Source organism: Solanum stenotomum, chromosome 2, assembly GCF_019186545.1.
Source record: "Solanum stenotomum isolate F172 chromosome 2, ASM1918654v1, whole genome shotgun sequence".
Classification (NCBI taxonomy): Eukaryota; Viridiplantae; Streptophyta; class Magnoliopsida; order Solanales; family Solanaceae; genus Solanum; species Solanum stenotomum.
Genome location: NC_064283.1, coordinates 70,152,012 through 70,170,131, shown reverse-complemented (window position 1 = coordinate 70,170,131; position 18,120 = coordinate 70,152,012). Strand labels below are relative to the sequence as shown.

The following is an 18,120-nucleotide window of genomic DNA, read 5'->3' as shown; positions in this document are numbered from 1 at the left end:
TCTAGCCTTTGTTGCTTAGTTTTCCAGCTCGCATACTTGTACATTCCATGTACTGATGCCAGTTGGCCTGCATCATTTGATGATGCAGATTCAGGTACCCCGGATCAGCATCCTACACGTCGTTGATCCAGCTGAGCACTCCAGAGTCAGTGGTGAGCCTCCTTGCATTCCGGAGGACTCAATTATTTTGTGTTCTTAGTTTTTGTTTTATTAGGATGTTGCGGGGTCTATCCCAACATCCATCTCAGTATTTTAGAGGCTTCATAGACAGACAGTCAGTCAGTTAGTTTTGAGTCTCTTATCTGTATATCTATGTAAATATTCTATTTTGAGATTCGAGTTGCCTTTATGGCCATATTTTATAAGTTAAGTTGTTTTGTAATATTGCATTGCATTGAATTATTCTGTTGGGTTAGGTTTCCGCTGAGTTAAGAAAGCCAGGCCAAGGGTTCACTTGGGGCCAGAAATGGTCTCCGGGTACCGGTCCCGCCCAGGGTGTAGGCTCGGGGCGTGACAGGTCATATGGAAAAAGGATTGTTGGTTCAAGAAACAACCTGTGGGGAGTAATGCTGCCACTCCAATTCAAATGAGAAAACTGAAGATGTTTGGGATGCTGAAGCATTTTTTCCATAGAAGAGGAGGATTTAGCACTAAGAACGATGATATATGAATCAATTGATCATGAGAATGACTGGATCATTGATTTGGGTTGTGCAAACCATATGACAGGTGATAAACAAAAGTTGCACAACCCATCTGTGTACAAAGGAAGTCGAGTTGAATGTGTGTATGACATTGTAATTCGCCAATAAGGTGTATTTATAGAATTCAACAAGTTCTTCTAGTAACAAAAAACAACAAAGTTTAAACAATGTTAGATTCTCAAAATATTATTGAGTATTAATAAAGAAAATGTCAATTTTTCTTGAAACTAGTGAGGGTGAATTCAGCAATTTTCTTGAGCTTGCCGATTTGGATTAACTTCAAGAAATGACGTTGGACAACACAAGCAAAGCAAAGATAAAGTCTTCAGACTTTGATACATGTCCTCACCTATCCTCCATGAAAGTGAGGACATGTATCAAACTTTGGGCATGACCTATTACCCCTACACTAATTAGTAGTGTATTATAAAGATATATAGGTGCCCACATGGACATCATAAATATTGCATCATTATAAATAGTAACTTGTCCAGATGGACACTTATATATCTTTAAAATATACTATAAAATAGTGCAGGGTAATAGGTCCTGCCCAAAATTTGAGATTGTTATAGCAATTTCGATCAAAGTTTAGATATATTTTAGACTTTTTTCCCTAAAAAAAATATTGGCAAGTCAAGTAAGGTGGACAGAAATAAAACTGTTTTAACAATGACAAAACAAAGAGTCATCCCAACATCAACTATAACATTGTAGACAAAATAAAAAAGTAATTGAGAAAGAAGAGTGCTCTATCATGCCAAAAGATATAGCCGATAGCAAAGATACAACTTTATTTCTTAACTAACTCCACCAAGCAAGGCCATTCCAGCTTCTCGTGGCCTTGCCATAAGCAGGATGTTGACATTAACCAACAATCTCCTTCGATCTCTTAACCAAGTTCAAATCACCTCACCTTGCGTACCATCTCACTATCCTACTAGTAATAATCTGCAATGTTTAAATTTCCAACCGCAAATAAAACAAATTACTAATGAGGCGAAGCAATATATGAAATAAAACACTAGTAATCAGATGAAAATGCATTGATACTCTCCATAATACATAAATATATTCATTAACTTGACAACAACTCGCATCTGTGCCCTGTAGACACTTAAACCTGTATAAAATTGAACAAATACATATACGTGTAGATGCAAAATTTCACAAATGACACCACGTAGAAAGAGTGTGTCTACTTGTTCAACTGAGGCCTTTCTTGTAACGTTTTTTCTATTTCAGTATCTCAGAAAACAGAGGCTACGACAGGCTTTTATTGCCATCCAACAGAAAGTGCTTATATCAGTTGGTAAAAATTGAACTCAAAGCCAGATCAAAGATATATACATGATGATGATATTAAAAGAAACACACGATTAAATAATTAAAATAAATTAGGTAGGGATACTGAAGATGTAAGAAATTAATTACCCCTTCTTTCATACACATGTGATATATGGACGTCAAGTCTGTCCTCTCCTGTGTAAGCTGCTATTTCATTCTTAATCTCAATGGCTGAATCTGCAAGCTCAGGAATAATATTAGTTAAATGAATGGACTTTAAAGTGTGTATATCCATAAATGCACAAGGGATCTCCGTAAGCTTGTAACAACATTCTACTATTAATTCCTCAAGCTTGGGAAAAGTTTCCCTATCAACATCCCATTCTGAAAGGCGGACCCCTCGCAAAGTCAACGTCTTAAGATTTTGATATATGTCCTCACTTGCATTCCACTTATCCTCCACGAAATAAGACTCGATAATCACCAGAATTTCAAGGTGAGGCAATTCCGCAATTGCTGACAACAAATCAGGTCTCAGGGGAAAACCAAGCAACCGTAACTCTTTCAAGCTGCTAGGGAAGTGATATTCATTGGGATAAACATAATATTTCCATCGGTTTTCTACAAAGAGTGATTCAAGTTAATAAGGACATCAAACTTGGGAAACCAATCGCTGTGTGTAGGAGGATCCACGGGTATCCTGATGGTGCACTCAAGGTGCTGAAGATTTGGGAACTTCTTCAGAGCATCATTCGTGCCTTCAGAATATAAGATATCAACATGGGATAAATTTGTCAGCTTTGAAATCTCTCCTTCCAATATTCTACTTTTGTCTGCGTCCTCTTCTTCAAAGAAAGAAATATGGTCAATGCTCACATGTTTCAGCTTTGACAGTTTCAATATTCTAGGCAGTAATACCATGGTGGAATATCCATTATTGATCAACAGAGTTTCCAGATTATGGAGGTTCACCCACGACACTGGGATAGCTTTTACATCTCGAGTCCGAATGCTTAAGAACCTCAAATGAAATAGGGAGCCTATTTCTTCCATTAAAGAATCTTCCAGAACAATGTCATCCAGTTGCAACACTCTAACAAGTCTCAAGTGTCCTGTGTGACAGATATACCAGGAGTTATCAAGAGAACCACTCACTGTCAAAGATATGAGATGCTTACTACCAGCTGAACATTTATTAAAATTGAACAAAACACATCTTTTGTGGAGTTGCCTGTAGTCATCAGTATGAACGGTTAGACGACGGTGTAGGTAATCAGAAGCATGAAATGGACCACCTGAATTGATTAACTTGAAAAGTCTTTCCTTTTTCGCTTTTACTGAACAAAAATCGTGCACAACATCATGCACATAGCAAACCTTGATCATAACAGAAAAATACTCACTACTCTCGAAGGGGATATGATCCATCATTGTCAGACTACTGGAAATTAAAGCATCCAAGTAACTTTGAGTTGCTTCCTCTAAACTATCATGATCCACCAACCCTTCGGCCATCCACAACTGCATCAATGTAGAGACTGGAGTTCGTTTGCTCTTTTGAGATCTTGCAAAGTAAAGCAGCAACGCTTCAGGTGGCATGGTAAATGGTCATAACTTAATTGCATAACCTTCATCATCTGCAAATTGTTGTTCGAAGAAATAAAGGAATCCAGATTATGTTGAATCTTAAGCCACAAATCCTTTTCCTTTTTCTTTCCTCTAACAATTACTCCAGCAATCAAAACAATAGCCAAAGGAAGCCCTTGACATTTCTCAACTATTTGGTGTCCAACTTCTGACAGTTCAGCCGGGCAGCTTCCTTCATCTCCAAATACCTTTTTTACAAATAAATCCCAACTTTTTTCAGGTGTTAAAAGTTGAAGATGGAGAGAATCACTATGGCATTTAACTTTCGAACCTACCTCACTACTTCGGCTAGTTAAGATAATTCTATTTCCTCTCTTAACCTTTGGAAAACATGCTATTAACATCTCCCCTGTTGCAGTATCCCACACATCATCCAAAATGATGAGGTACCTTTTATCGAATAGTGCTCTTCGTAGTTTATCAGCTGGGTCATCCTCACTTTCGTTTCCTCCAGAGACATGAGGAACTTGCTGAAGAATCTCCTGCAACACGTTTGACTTGTTATACTTTTGGGAAACAGTGCACTTAGCACGGACATTGAAATGACTAGCAACAATGTATTGTTATACACTTTATTGGCAAGAGTAGTTTTACCGAGTCCTGGCATTCCGACAATGGAAATGACATCAAGCTCGGATTCATGTTCATCAAGGAGCTGGCCAATGATCCAGGCTTCATCTTCCTCATGACCTACTGTTACCTCAACAAAAGATGATGAGGTTAACTCAATTGGCTCGTTGGAAGACTTTGCATCAAGGGTTTCATCCCCATTCTTATCCTCCAGCTGTAAACCGGTGACTTGTGCCACAATAAGCTTGATCTTATCAGTGACATTCCGAAGTGAGAAGATTAAATGCGAGAGAGCTTTATCTCTGACAAGAATGGAATTAATGACATGTTCTGCCTCATATGCCACATCTAAAGCATGCAACCAACAATATTTAACTACTCCAGTAGTATCATCCAACGTTTTCGTGACTTTCCCGAAAGATGATGTTAGGAATTCAAGGCTTTCTTTCACCATCCCAATTTCTTTCTTTATCAGAGTAACTGAATAGACATTGGAAATGAGCAAATCATTTAAATGTCTGAGTAGAAGATTCATGAAGAGGAAACCATCATCCATAGGAAAACGAAGTTGAGATGACTCCGGGGCTTTTAAAAAAATCTGTCTGATATCTCCCTTCATTTGTTCAATTTCTTGCAAAAAGTCTGGAGCTGAAAAGTCCGCTTCGTTGATATTATTCTCAGAGATCTCCTCCAACAGCTTGCTCACCAGAATAGATATTTTTCTTGTAAGCACTCCAGCATGTGCCAACATATTGTTCAATTTTTCACGATGGATAAACCGTTTTGGTATATCAGTGAGAAAGATCAATAGGAACTCCATCATGACATTAATGCTTTGAGTTGGAGTGTAATTTACAGTTACTGCACCTTCCATGCGTTGTTGGAGATGAATAAGATACTTTTGAAGAATCCTTGGAGATGCTTTTAGGATTTGCTTAACAAATCATTCTAGTTCAGTTGACCTTGATTCTTTGATGAGCTTAGAAGTAGAAATGTATAGAACCTCCAGCTCGAGAGGGATTATGTCGATGAGTAGAGAAGTGATCTTGGAAGAGCATTGAGAGACGGCATACTCATCGTTATAGGGTTTATAATATCCAGTCCAAAGATCAAAACAGAATTGTGTTACTCTATCACCTGTCATTTGATACCGATCATAGAGAAATTCTGTTGTTGTTTTGTTGCATTCCAACTCATAGAAATGTCTGAGATGTCTGCATACTTGCCGAAGAATCTTGTATTCACTCATGAGGGGTAGAAGCAAATCAGAACAATACTTTGGTAGATCATGGAGGTGCTTGAGGAGGCTGTCCCTATATTCAAACATATTCTCCTCAGTCATGATGGCTACATTCTTCAATCTCAAATAACTTTTGATTTCTTTCAGCAGGTATGCCGCAAGACTATCCATGTTGTATTTGGCTAGGATAAATTCATCTCCATTGAAAATTGAATCAGTTAGATCATTGAACTTATCTATATTCATGGACATAATATCATAAAAGTCATCCAAATTTGAATTCCCAAACAGGACAAATGTTCTTAGGAATCTTAATTCCATTCTTAGCTTTTCAATGTCATCCCATTTTGAAGCAATGAATTCATTCTTTATTTTCTTCAAGCCATTCAAGAAATCATCAATAAGATCCCTGATTCTTCTTCTTTCTTCCTCTAATAGTAGACATACCTTTCTTCTTCTTCTGACCCACTTTCCCTTTTCCCTTCCTTTTTCCATTTATGCCAGATTCAATTTCCACAGGATTGATGTTTCAACTAATCACATGCACATTTAAATAAGAACAAAAATTAGAAACACAACACAAGTAAAAGGAACTGCAAGGAGCAAGAGTAAAGAATGTTAACCATTGACTTTATGATTTTTGAATTCTGGTAATTTATTTGATTCTAGATAAATACAAGATTTTAATAAAAGTTATTATATTATATCGAATCCATAACTCTATGACAAACTCTTAGATTTATCTTAACATATCAAAATATCTTACAATGACCATACTTAATGTTACGATCCGAAAAGTGGACATGATGACACTTGTCTATTCCCACCAAGACAAGTCAGCCTCAACCCAACGAAAATGAAAGAGATGTGAAATTACAATAAAACAAGAACAAGATAAAGCGGAAAAACTTATTCTTCTATTTAAACCCCCACAATCTGATTATCACGTGTACAAGCCATTAAATACATAACCATGAAATTAAGAAATAAATACAAGTCTCAATCTTTGTTTCTCAAATAGCACAAAGTGTAAGAAAGGGAAAAAGAGGGTCTCGGATGACAAGCAACGACCTCTTCAAGTCCTTTACGAGCCTCGAGATCAAAGAAGGAGAAAGAGATCACACGGGTCCGAGCTCGGAACATACACAAGTGTAGAAGTAAGGGGTGAGTACCAACAACATTGTACCCAACAAGCAACCTACTAAACAAAGCAACTAGCTAGAAAACGAATACCCCCGACTCTCCAACCGAACCTCCTTAAACTACAACCTGCACAGAAATCAGCCCAACCTAATAATTCTACAATATATGGCTCGCAAAGCCCAATATTCACAGTTCAATTTTCAAACAAATCACACAAGTCAATTCCAAAGTCAAGTAGTTCATTCACACGCAACAAGCATATCATTCTCAAGTATCAAGTAGGTCACGCATAAGCATCAAAGGCATCAAGTCACATAGTCAATCTCTCGCCTAAATCATTTCCCATCGGCTTTATATCACTAGCTGGAACCATTTTTCATCGGCTTTATATCAAATCACTAGCCGGAACCATTTTCCATCGGCTTTATATTTTTCGAAACCAATTTTTTTTTTTTGGGGGGGGGGGGGGGGGGNATATATTTGAAATTTAAAAAATATGAAAATTAAATTATTATTTTTTTGAACGAAGGGGGTAGGGTACGAGATATGGGTAGGGTAAGAAAAAAATTAAAGGATGAAGTAGAGTTTGGAAAACGTTTTCCTTAATTTTGGAAAGGAAGTCATTTTCCTTAGATTTGAAGAAAATGAGTTGATTTAGAAAACATTTTCCAAACATGGGAAAATTGGAAAACATTTTCCAGAAAATGTTTTCCTCCATATAATATCAGAGACCTCAAATAGATGACCTCAGAACTCTGTTTTGACCATTATAGCTTGAACGAGAGTAGAGCATTTTGGAAGATTAAAATTGATAGACATACCAATGACTTGCTTGTTCCTAATTCTCCTATTTCCATTTATACTGAATTAAATCTCCAACCTCCAACCAGCCTTCAATTACCAGGGAACTGATTTTTCAATTAATCATATGCATATTTAATAAGCATATTTGATAAGGATAATAATATTCTCTAATTTTTTTAACCAATCAAATATGAAAAAATTGATAAAACAATTTATAGTAGAAAGAAAAAAAGGATCAGAGGCAGATCTTGATGCAAGGAAATAAATTATTTCAACTACTATGTATTGAAGCATAATAATCAACAAGAGAGAGTTACTTGTATAGTAAACACAAAAAAAAAAAAATAGTGGAAACTTCTAGAGAGATGAGTAAAACAAACGCTTAATTATCAGATCATACTGTATATCCAACATATATATTCTATAATACTAGTATATAAGGATCCCCCGTCCTCGGGTCCTGATAAAAACACTAGAAAGACATCTAAATTTACACAAATCAGAAATTATTTTCTGGTTTTTTTAAAAAAAAATAAATAAATAAATATTAAGAAAATATATATTTCCTCTGTACTAAACACATCCTATGTTAAAAGTGTTTTCCTATATCACGATATATTAAGATCTTATATGTAGAACCAACCAAGATCTATATCAACATAAACTACTTTGAAAGGTCTTACATATCGTGATTAGAGACCTTAATCTCCTTTTTACAAGCTTGGACCTTATAGTGTGTTTGGTACGAAGAAAGATATGTGAGATTTTTTATTTATCTTTTGGTGTTCGATAAACAAGTAGAAAGTACCATCTTAAAATTATTTTATATATAATTTAGACAAATTAGTGTGTAATGTCCCTTGCACAACTTATTTTCTTAATTTTACTAGAAAAGTCATTTTTCTTAATTTTAAGAAACTGTATTTTTTTCAAAAGAGAAAATGTTCTCTAATACTTTTGACCAACCAAACATGAAAAAATTGAAAAACAGTTTATAAAGAAAATAGAAGACAATCGGAGACCGATCTTGATTCCAAGAAATAAATTCTTTCAATTACTATTTATTGATGCTTAATTATCAAGAAGAGAGAGTTACCCATATGGTAAACACCCTTACCTTCAATCCTAACGTTATGAGCAAAAATAATTAAAGCTCCTAAATATGGATTAAAAAAAAAACTTAATTATCATATGATTATATGTATAATAACATATATACATTCTATATAATTAATTATTAAGTCAAAAATATAAACCATTTTTCTAGTTCTTATTACGTATATAATCCACAAATAATCAAAATTAAAACAAAAAGGAGATAATACTCTATCTGCCATTGAGTCAAAATATTTCTTTCAAATCACAAAAATACATGTAAAATGAAATAGAAAGAGAAAAGTAAAAAAATATTTTACCTTTTCCTTTACTTCCTCCTAAATGGTAGTTTGCCTTGTTGCAGATTTACAACACTTCTATTGACAAAATTGAGTGAGCAAAAGCAAGAAGCAATTAAAGTCTAGATGTGAAATAGAATAGTTTAAGCTAAGTTTACTACTATTTTGAATTATTAAAGCAAAGTCTTTCTATATAATTCCTACTGTCCATAAAAATATTTGCTAGTGGATCAATAATAGTCAGAAAAACATTATTCAATTAGTCCTAATCAAGTAATTAGGTGACAAGAATAAAAAATGGCAAGTTTGATGTTACTTTATTATTATTATAGATATAAATTAATTGAAAATTTGCAATATAGTTTCTTTCTTCAAAATAATAATAATAATAAAAGGTTATGATGTTGATGCCCAACAAATTGCAGTTATGTGTTTTTTGTAATACTTTATTTCTCTTGATTTTTGGAAAAGGGTAAAAGAAATGCCCTTAAACTATGTGAAAGGAACAAAAATGTCCTTTATTTGTAGTTTGACTCAAAAATGTCTTTGTCGTCAATATTTTGGTTCAAATATGCCCTTGCAGTCAATATTTTGGTCCAGAAATGCTCCTATAGTTACTAAATGGGTCAAAAATGTCATTTTTCGAATACATATATTATTATTTTTCCCTGTTTAAACACATCTTCTTCATAATTAAAATATTATTAAAAAACCATGTTCTTGTTTTCTTTCTTTAATTTTAAAATCACTTTAACAAATAAACTAATGTAAGAAATATTTTTTTTCTTCTTAATCTTATTTTATCAATTAAAATATTTTAACTACATATACCCTTTCGACATATAATATATGTCATATATATAAGATCATAGTATATCCATCATTGATTTATATTTATATAACGATAAAAAACTAATTATAATAATTTTTTTTATTAAAATAAGAAATAGTTTCATTTTTATTTTATTTTCTAAATTGAAGTAAGATAAACATTTGCTAATTTAAAAAAAATATTATTAGAAAAAAAATGTGTTAAAAGAAAATAAACAATATATTTATTTGAAAAATGAGTACTTTTAACCCATTAAATAACAATAAGGGCATTTCTGGACCAAAGTATTGACATTTGACGATAAGAGCATTTTTGGACCAAACTACAAATGAAGGGCACTTTTGTTCCTTTCGCATAGTTTAAGGGCATTTTTGACCCTTTCCATTAATTAATGACATGACTAAATCATAATTGATCATGTGCAAAAAATGATTTTGCAAAACCAATTTTTTTTTCAGTTAATGATTAATTACATGGATGAATCTTTTGAATATGACATAGATGAGCCAAATTTTTAATAAATGACGTATATAAGCCTTTTCTCAAAGTTTGATACACATTTGACATTTTCCATTTAATTTATACAAACCTTTTAACTTCCTCCCATTTTAACCGTGGTTTGTATGCCAGTGCGAGCTCATCATCTTATTAGTCTCAACAATTGTTTTAATTGTGGAAGAAAGGAGTTTTGTTGACATCAAGATAAACGACAGTACCCAGGCCAGATTAAATTTAGATTCGCTTCAGTAAGTCTCACATTCAGTGGTGGAGCCATAATTTTCACTAAGCGGGTTCAAAATCTAAAGAAATAGACATAGGAGCTAACCAAAGGGTTCGACGTCTATAGTATATACATTAAGAACATTCCCTATTTTGTATTTCTTTGATTAAGGATCAAGAAGTACGTACTACTCCACCACAATCCTTGTTGGTAGTACACCTGTTCATACAATGTCATCCAACCGTTCATAGTAATAGTGGTAATTGCCTTCTTCACTTTAGAAACTACCATGAAAAAAGTGTCAATTGTCCATTGATGAACATGTTAGAAAAAAGGCATAATACATAGACATGACCCTTAACTTAGCGTCAGCTCGCAACTATGACCTTTAATTGTGAGTGTGCACAAGTAGACACTTAAACTTGTATAAAATTGAACATATGGACACATTTGACCTACATGACAATTTTGTGTCCTACATGACATCCTACGTGCATTATGCCATGTAGGACACGTGTTTCTGCTTGTTTAATTTTATACAAGTTTAAGTGTCTGCTTGTGCACACTCAAAGTTGGAGGGCTTAATTATTTGTTGAAGTCAAGTTAAGAGTCATGTTTATGTATTATGCATTTGGTCACTGTTCTTGATCATATATCAGAGAGCTTACACACAAAATAAGATTCATAACTAACAAATAACATGTCTTTGAACAATACATAGATATCCAAATATTAACTACATATTAAACAAATTATTCAGTATTGAAAGAAAACACAAAAAATACTTATTCGAAACAGTTTACATGAAACAAAACATCAATTTAAAACATCTCCAAAACCACCAAGGGAAATGTTTTTTTCTTTATTGGAACTGGTAATCAGATGAACTGAGACTGCAAATGCATCATCATGCCTTGATACTCTCCTGCGAAAAGGAGGAAAACAAGTAAGAGAAAAATAGGAGAGGAATGTGACGAACACGAAAATAATTGAATATAATCTATGTTTGATATAAAGGCACCTAAATTCTGTATTATTAGTATAACAGAGTAATGTTGCCCAATTTAATGCTTCAGCAAAGTGCGAAACCCACGATGCAACAACATACTCAGTGTAGTCCCACAAAATAGAGTTTGGGGAGGAACCTTGCCTCAAAGGAAGAGAGGTTGTTTCCGATAAACAACAGATAATAACAAAAACAACAGATAGTAACATAAATAAACTACAACAAACATTATGATAATTGAGGTATAAGGGACAACATATAGTAACTAAAATCGAAGGATAAGAAACTATAAGAGCAATACTATGACTACTGATATGAACAGACAGCAAGACAACACACTGCTACCTACTAATTCTGTGTATAGAGACTATAGGGATAGATGCAATCTTATTGAAAAATGTCATATTCGATATTTAATGATATGAGATGGAGAGAAGTGGACTGACCTTATTGAAACTTCACTTTGTGGCACTGAAATCAGCTTCAATAGGGAATAGTGAGCTTGAACTTGCCACTTTCTGGATCAGCTTGCTTCTTCTTTTTCTCACGTTCTATTTCTCTTGTAGATTCACTTGCTTTGCTTGTGTTGTCCAGTGTCATCTCTTGAAGGTTATCCAAATCGACAAGCTCAAGTGGCACAGCCTCAAGATTAAGGCAGGAGATCAGGACAAGGCTCCTAAGTCTTGGGAAGGGACAGTTTGATGCCTCCCACGACACGAAATCTGCCATTTCAATCCACAAGACCTGAAGTTTCTTGAAACCTCCCGGCTCCATCTTCCAGGACGGCCCCGTGAATGCATTTTCTTTCAATTTTAGGACCTGGAGATTTTTCACCTGCCCCAATCTATATGTCTGGTTCCAGTCAAACCTTGTTTTTGATAGAGTTAACTTCTTCAAATGTGGTAAACATTCGGAGAATGCTGACGGAAGGTGAAGAGCTTTATTACTCTTATCATCATTTAGCAGTGTTAAACTTTCCAAGAGCTTTAGCACTTGAAAATTGCTGAAAAATTCACCCTTGCTAGTTTCAAGAAAAGGCGTCAAATTACCTTCAATACTCATTTTTTTGACATTACCAGCCTTTGAAAGAACATTTCCATTGCAGCTTTCTGGTGTAACCAGAGATAGAGTTTGCAACAAACAAGAATTTGTACTACTACTTGTTGATGAGGCGGTAGGAGGTGGCAAGATTGCAGGTTTGTTGGTGCGCAGATGGCGTAAACGTGGCATGTTCCATATGTCAGCTTTTATATCAAGGGTGGGCTTGGAAGTATTCAGAATAAGAGTTTGTGCATTACAGAAAGAAGTGAAGAGTTTAGGAAGTTCCTTGAAATCACCTGAGATAGCAATATACCTCATGTGCAATAGCTGGTAAAATTCCCTGGGAATACTAAACTTAAGGGATTCAATGTCTAAGACTCTCTTAAGTGGAAATGCGTTAGGGATGAGTTTGACGTCGATATTTGAAAAGTCAACTTGTTTTTGTTTTGAGGAAAAACATAACAATGACTTAACATGTTCTTCAACTGTCTTTTTTGAGATGAAATTTTGAGGAACAGATGATTGAATAGACACTCGACGACAAGTAATTGAGTTTTGTATGTCTTGATCAGATGTGAGACATACTTGTTTGAAAAGAGTCAATCTAGTACCCTCTTCAACGCAGAACTCATGTAACATGTCGTGAACACGAAAAGTTTTAATTCGACCATTAGACCTCTTTCCTGTTACCATCACTAAGTTCCGGTTGGCAAAGTCATTCAGATAATACTCTGCTATATCTTCAATTTCAATGCCTGATAACTTGGACATTATGAGTCCCTCGGCAATCCATAGTCGAATCAATTTCCAAGCAGGGATATCGAATCCTTGAGGAAAGGCACCAAAATACAAGAAGCAAGCCTTTTTTTCTTGAGGCAAATGATTGTAACTCAGTCTCACAACATTCAAACATCTCTGACGTTTGTCTTCTAAAAGGTGCTTCCCCACATTTTCTCTAACTACTTTCCAATCAATTTCGCTCGTACGACCTCTTAAAGCTCCTGCAATTACCACAATTGTAAGTGGTACTCCACTACATTTTGCTACAATGGCTTCTCCATGTTCTACTAACTCAACAGGACAACGGCTAACGCCAAAAGCTCTCTTTTCTAGCAGCTGGAAACTTTCATCTCCATNCATTCACACATCTCTGAAGTTTGTCTTCTTGTATAAGGTGTTTCCCTACATTTTCCCTAACTACTTTCCAATCAATTTCGCTCGTACGACCTCTTAAAGCTCCTGCAATTACCACAATTGTAAGTGGTACTCCACTACATTTTGCTACAATGGCTTCTCCATGTTCTACTAACTCAACAGGATAACGGCTAACGCCAAAAGCTCTCTTTTCTAGCAGCTGGAAACTTTCATCTCCATCCAGAAATTTCAGATTGTGGGGATATTTATTGACAGATCTAGCAATGTCTTCGTGTCGAGTGGTCATCATGATCCTGTGGGCTTTTTTATTATCAGGGAAAACTGTCTTGACAAAATCTACAACATTTGGATCCCACACATTATCCAAGACAATGAGACATTTACCTCCATTAGCTACGCGCTTACGTATTTCCTGAGTTATGTCTGCCTCATTTCTGTTTTTGAATTCATCAACGGAATTTGTGAACTTTTTCAGAATATTAAAAAGGATATCCCTTTTTACACACATTGATTGTCCGATGAAAACCCAAATGTAACTGAAAAATTCTCGCGAAATCTTAGGATCATTATAGATTTTTCTTGCCAGTGTGGTTTTACCAAGTCCCGGCATTCCAACAACTGGGATAACATCTAGACACTCTGCTCCTTCAACCAGACGATTGATCACTTTTGTTGCCTCCTCATCAAATCCAACAACTTCGTGATTTTCCAATAACGAACCCTTTAAGATGGACAAATAAGCTATGATCATGTGCCAATTCATGTGTGAGTTAATTTTCAATGTGTTATGTCAAATTGTATACCTGCCTATCCAAATATAGACAGGTAAACGTTTGAATTGGTATTTTGTCTGGGAAAACGGTTTCTTAAATATTAGAAAAATGTTTTTTTTTTCTAGTGGAGTAGAAAACAAGTTACAAAATAGCATTAGAAGTTCATCGTCTCCTTCGATCCCCATCCCATCACCGTAATATTTGCTAGATTACATATAAATTATCTTGGACAACATATTTTTGCTTACACACCTAACATTAGAAAGTAAATAAAAAACTAGTTATATTCCACAAAATATTATTTTCCTTTGTACCAAACACACCTTAAAGCTAAATAATTTTCGAATATAAGAAAAGTATTTATTATGGACTGGTGGTGTTGCAGGAGCAAGGGGTGCACGTGCACCCGTTAACTTCGGAAAGAATCATGTGTAGAGGTGTATATCTATCTTGAGAAACTGACATAAATTAGAATATATTTAACGTGCACCCATGAAGGGTATAAGTTTGCCATTTTGTTGCTGGTACAAGCTAGAGGAACCACACACATGACTTAGATTCGAATCCAGCTACAACATTATTTTATTGTTTTTATTTTTTAAGTTTATCTTGAAGCTCATATTTGAGTTAAGATAATATTGATGCACCCGAAATTTTTAAATCTTGAGTTCGCCTCCGAGCAAGTGATTGTAATTAGTGGGCTGAGCTCTAGCATGTTTTAGTACTTGAGGAGATGACTGATGCATGGTGGTGCTAGGATTTGTGTAGTCACCAAATTTATTATTGTTGTACATATATTTACATTGGGCGAATATTATTTCTATCCCCAATTTTGCTTTAAAAATCAAACTCCCCCTCAACTATGAAAAATATGTCCTCAAACCCCTTATTCTATGCATTGTCTATTTTACTCTTTATATTTTCAATCCCCATCTTTCACTACAAGAAAATATGAAATTTTATATGACAATTGATGGTGGTAATAACTAACGATAGTGATTGCGTGTGTCGATTTTGGATAGTGTTCAGTGATGATAGTGGTTGTGGACAATATCTTTATCGTATAGTGGTTGGCAGTAGTGATTAACCGTGGTTGTTGTTGGTGGCGGTTGATAGTTAATAGTAGAATGATACTGATAATAAATGGTGTGGTGAATGATGATGGAGGTCAGTGATATATAATGTTGACCAATGGTGGAAATTATCGATAGTGATTAGTGGATGTAATAATGGTTGATGGTGATGGTTGCAAATAATGGTTAATGATAATGATGAATAATTTGGTGATTGACGGTACTAGTGGTTGTGGTTAGACTGAGGATGGTGGTTGTGGATGCTAGGTGGTGTGATTGACGGTGGTGGTAGTTGTGACTAATATGATACTTGTGGATGGTGGGTGAAAGTAGATGAAGTAACAGTGAACTGTCATCTTTGTGAAAATTCTTAAATAAACGTCTTAATGATATTAGGACTTTGTGATAGATCTTACTCAATCATACTCATTAAGTGGTTGTAAAATAAGAAAGACCAACACACTTAATAATTAAGATCTGAATTCAAATCATGAAAACAAACCGATTAATTAATAATTGAAATCTGATTGAGGATGGTGATGATTGCAAATGATGGCTAATGATAATGACAATTAATTTTGGAGATTAACGATATTGATTGTGGTGGTAGGTGGTGTGATTGATAGTATTGGCGGTTATGGTTGGGCCGAGGATGGTGGTTGTTGATGATAAGTGGTGTGATTGACGGTGGTGGCAATTGTGACTAAACTGCTAGTTGCAGGTAGTAGGTCAAAGTAAATAGAGTAATAGTGAATTGTCATCTTTGTGAAAATTCTTAAATAGACATTTAAATGATATTAAGACTTTATCATAGATCTTACTCATCATACTTATTGAAACTCATTAAGTGGTTGTAAAATAAGAAAAACCAACACACTTAGGGCGTGTTTGGTATGAAGGAAAATATTTTCTGGAAATTGTTTTCCAATTTTCTCAGGTTTGGTTGGATTAAATGTTTTCCAAATCACCTTATTTTCCTCAAATTTAAGGAAAATGACTTCATTTCAAAAATTAAGGAAAATATATTTCAAAACTCTACTTCATCCTTAAATTACAATATTTTTTTTCTTACCCTACTCCGTACCCCGTACCCGACCAATTTTTTTATTTTTTTATTCTTAAACTACAAATATTTTTTACCCCTACCCCCAAACCAGCTCCCCTTCCCCCCAAACAAAAAAAAAAAAGAAATTTATTTTTACCTCATCCAACCCCCACCATCCCTACCCCCTCCCCCCACACACAAAAAAAAATATTTTGGAAAAATATTTTAAATTTTTTAAAATTTCATTATTTACCCCATCCCATATTCTAACCCCGAGTCCCCCACCACACAAAAAAAAGTATTTTGGAAAAATATTTCAAAAAAACATTTTCCTTCATGCCAAACACACCCTTAATAATTAAGATCTGAATTCAAATCTTGAAAACAAATCAGCTTAATGATTGAGATCTCAAAAATTAAAAAATCGCATAAGCATTGAAATTTTGTGCAGATTTCATAAACGAACCTGTTCCTCCTGGACAACTTTTTTAGCATGATGATCAATCATTGGGTTGGCCTCAAACAAATGTTGATTTTCATCAAGGATTTTCCTCACCTCTTCAAGTATCTCATTGATTTCCTCTGTAAAATTCATGTTTTTGTAAGTTTTGTGAATCAATTTTTTAGCTATACTACTCTCTTGGTCTATCTTGGCCTGAATCAATAATTTATCAACAACATCCTCTGCTTTATATACTGTATGTCGAATTTTATCGACTAGTACCTCCCATTGCGTACTATTACTTCTCTGATTCGCGTTATCGACTAAGAATGCATTTAATCGCTTCACTTCATCAAACAAATCTTCACACGATTTCTTCAATCCTGTATACAACTTCCAATTATAACTTATAAGATGCGACAAGTTCTCCACCAGAAGGCTCACGGTGGCTGTCACTGCCGTGGTTAATGCAGCGGCCGTAAACGGATCCATTTCTGAGAATTAATTTGATGAAGAAGAATAGTATACTGCCATAGTTGTGTATATGAAGATGTGGAATATATTGACTTAAGTTGACTCTTTTGTATTTCTAAATTAAGTCGACTCTTTTGTATTTCTGAATTAAGTCTTTTAGTATTATTGTTGGGTTTTAAAAGGTGTGAAATGGAAAATGAAGAGTTGCGACTTTTATGAAGAGTTGTGACTTTGATGAAAAGTTGCGACTTTTATGAAGAGTTAAGACTTTTATGAAAAGTTGCGACTTTTATGAAAGGTGGTGACCTTTCCGAAAGATTGTGACTTTTCCAAAGGTTTGTGACCTTTCCGGTAAGGCACAATAAGAACCTTTTCACACTACCCTTTGTTTTCTATGAATTGAGGAATTTCCTCTCATTTTATAAATAGAATTTTTCTAAACTTCTTCTTCTACTACTAAATCTAGTATTCTAAGTGTACTTTACTGCCGTTAAGTGGCTCGCTGACACCAGTGTTTTGGGTATCAATACACTGGTGATTGAGATCATTCTATCCTGGGAGGACATATTTCAAATCAAACCTCGGATACTAGAGGGGAATAATTTCCTTAAGGGGACACTGTGCATTCAGTAGGCTTGATCTTCTTTCTGTTTTTCCAGATTCTGGTATGTGTTACAGATTTTAGATTTGTGAACTAATTTATGTTCTTTTGTTCTTCACTGGTTCATTAAACTTTGGTAACTTCGTGTTTCTGCAAAGTTTGTTGGAA

At 34.6% G+C, this 18,120-nt stretch overlaps 1 protein-coding gene and 1 pseudogene across 1 annotated transcript; both read right to left on the bottom strand.

Annotated features, from left to right (window-relative positions):
• The window catches only part of LOC125856256 (putative late blight resistance protein homolog R1A-3), a 13,687-nt pseudogene extending 7,744 nt beyond the window's left edge, over nucleotides 1-5,943 (bottom strand).
• Nucleotides 5,944-11,151: 5,208 nt separating this feature from the next.
• LOC125856371 (putative late blight resistance protein homolog R1B-17) lies at nucleotides 11,152-17,454 on the bottom strand. The gene is made up of 4 exons (XM_049535905.1): nucleotides 16,902-17,454; nucleotides 13,534-14,265; nucleotides 11,795-13,304; nucleotides 11,152-11,267 (listed from the first exon to the last, which is right to left on the bottom strand). Exons 1-3 carry the CDS (start codon nucleotides 17,367-17,369, stop codon nucleotides 11,832-11,834), a joined length of 2,673 nt encoding a protein of 890 aa, XP_049391862.1. The 5' UTR covers nucleotides 17,370-17,454; the 3' UTR covers nucleotides 11,152-11,267; nucleotides 11,795-11,831.
• Nucleotides 17,455-18,120: the final 666 nt, after the last annotated feature.

Coding starts and splice junctions, on each gene's coding strand:
- LOC125856371 (XM_049535905.1), bottom strand. CDS start 17,369: ATGGATCCGTTTACGGCCGCTGCATTAACCACGGCAGTGACAGCCACC. Junction 14,266..16,901: donor AAGTTGTCCAGGAGGAACAG/GTTCGTTTATGA, acceptor TCCATCTTAAAG/GGTTCGTTATTGGAAAATCA.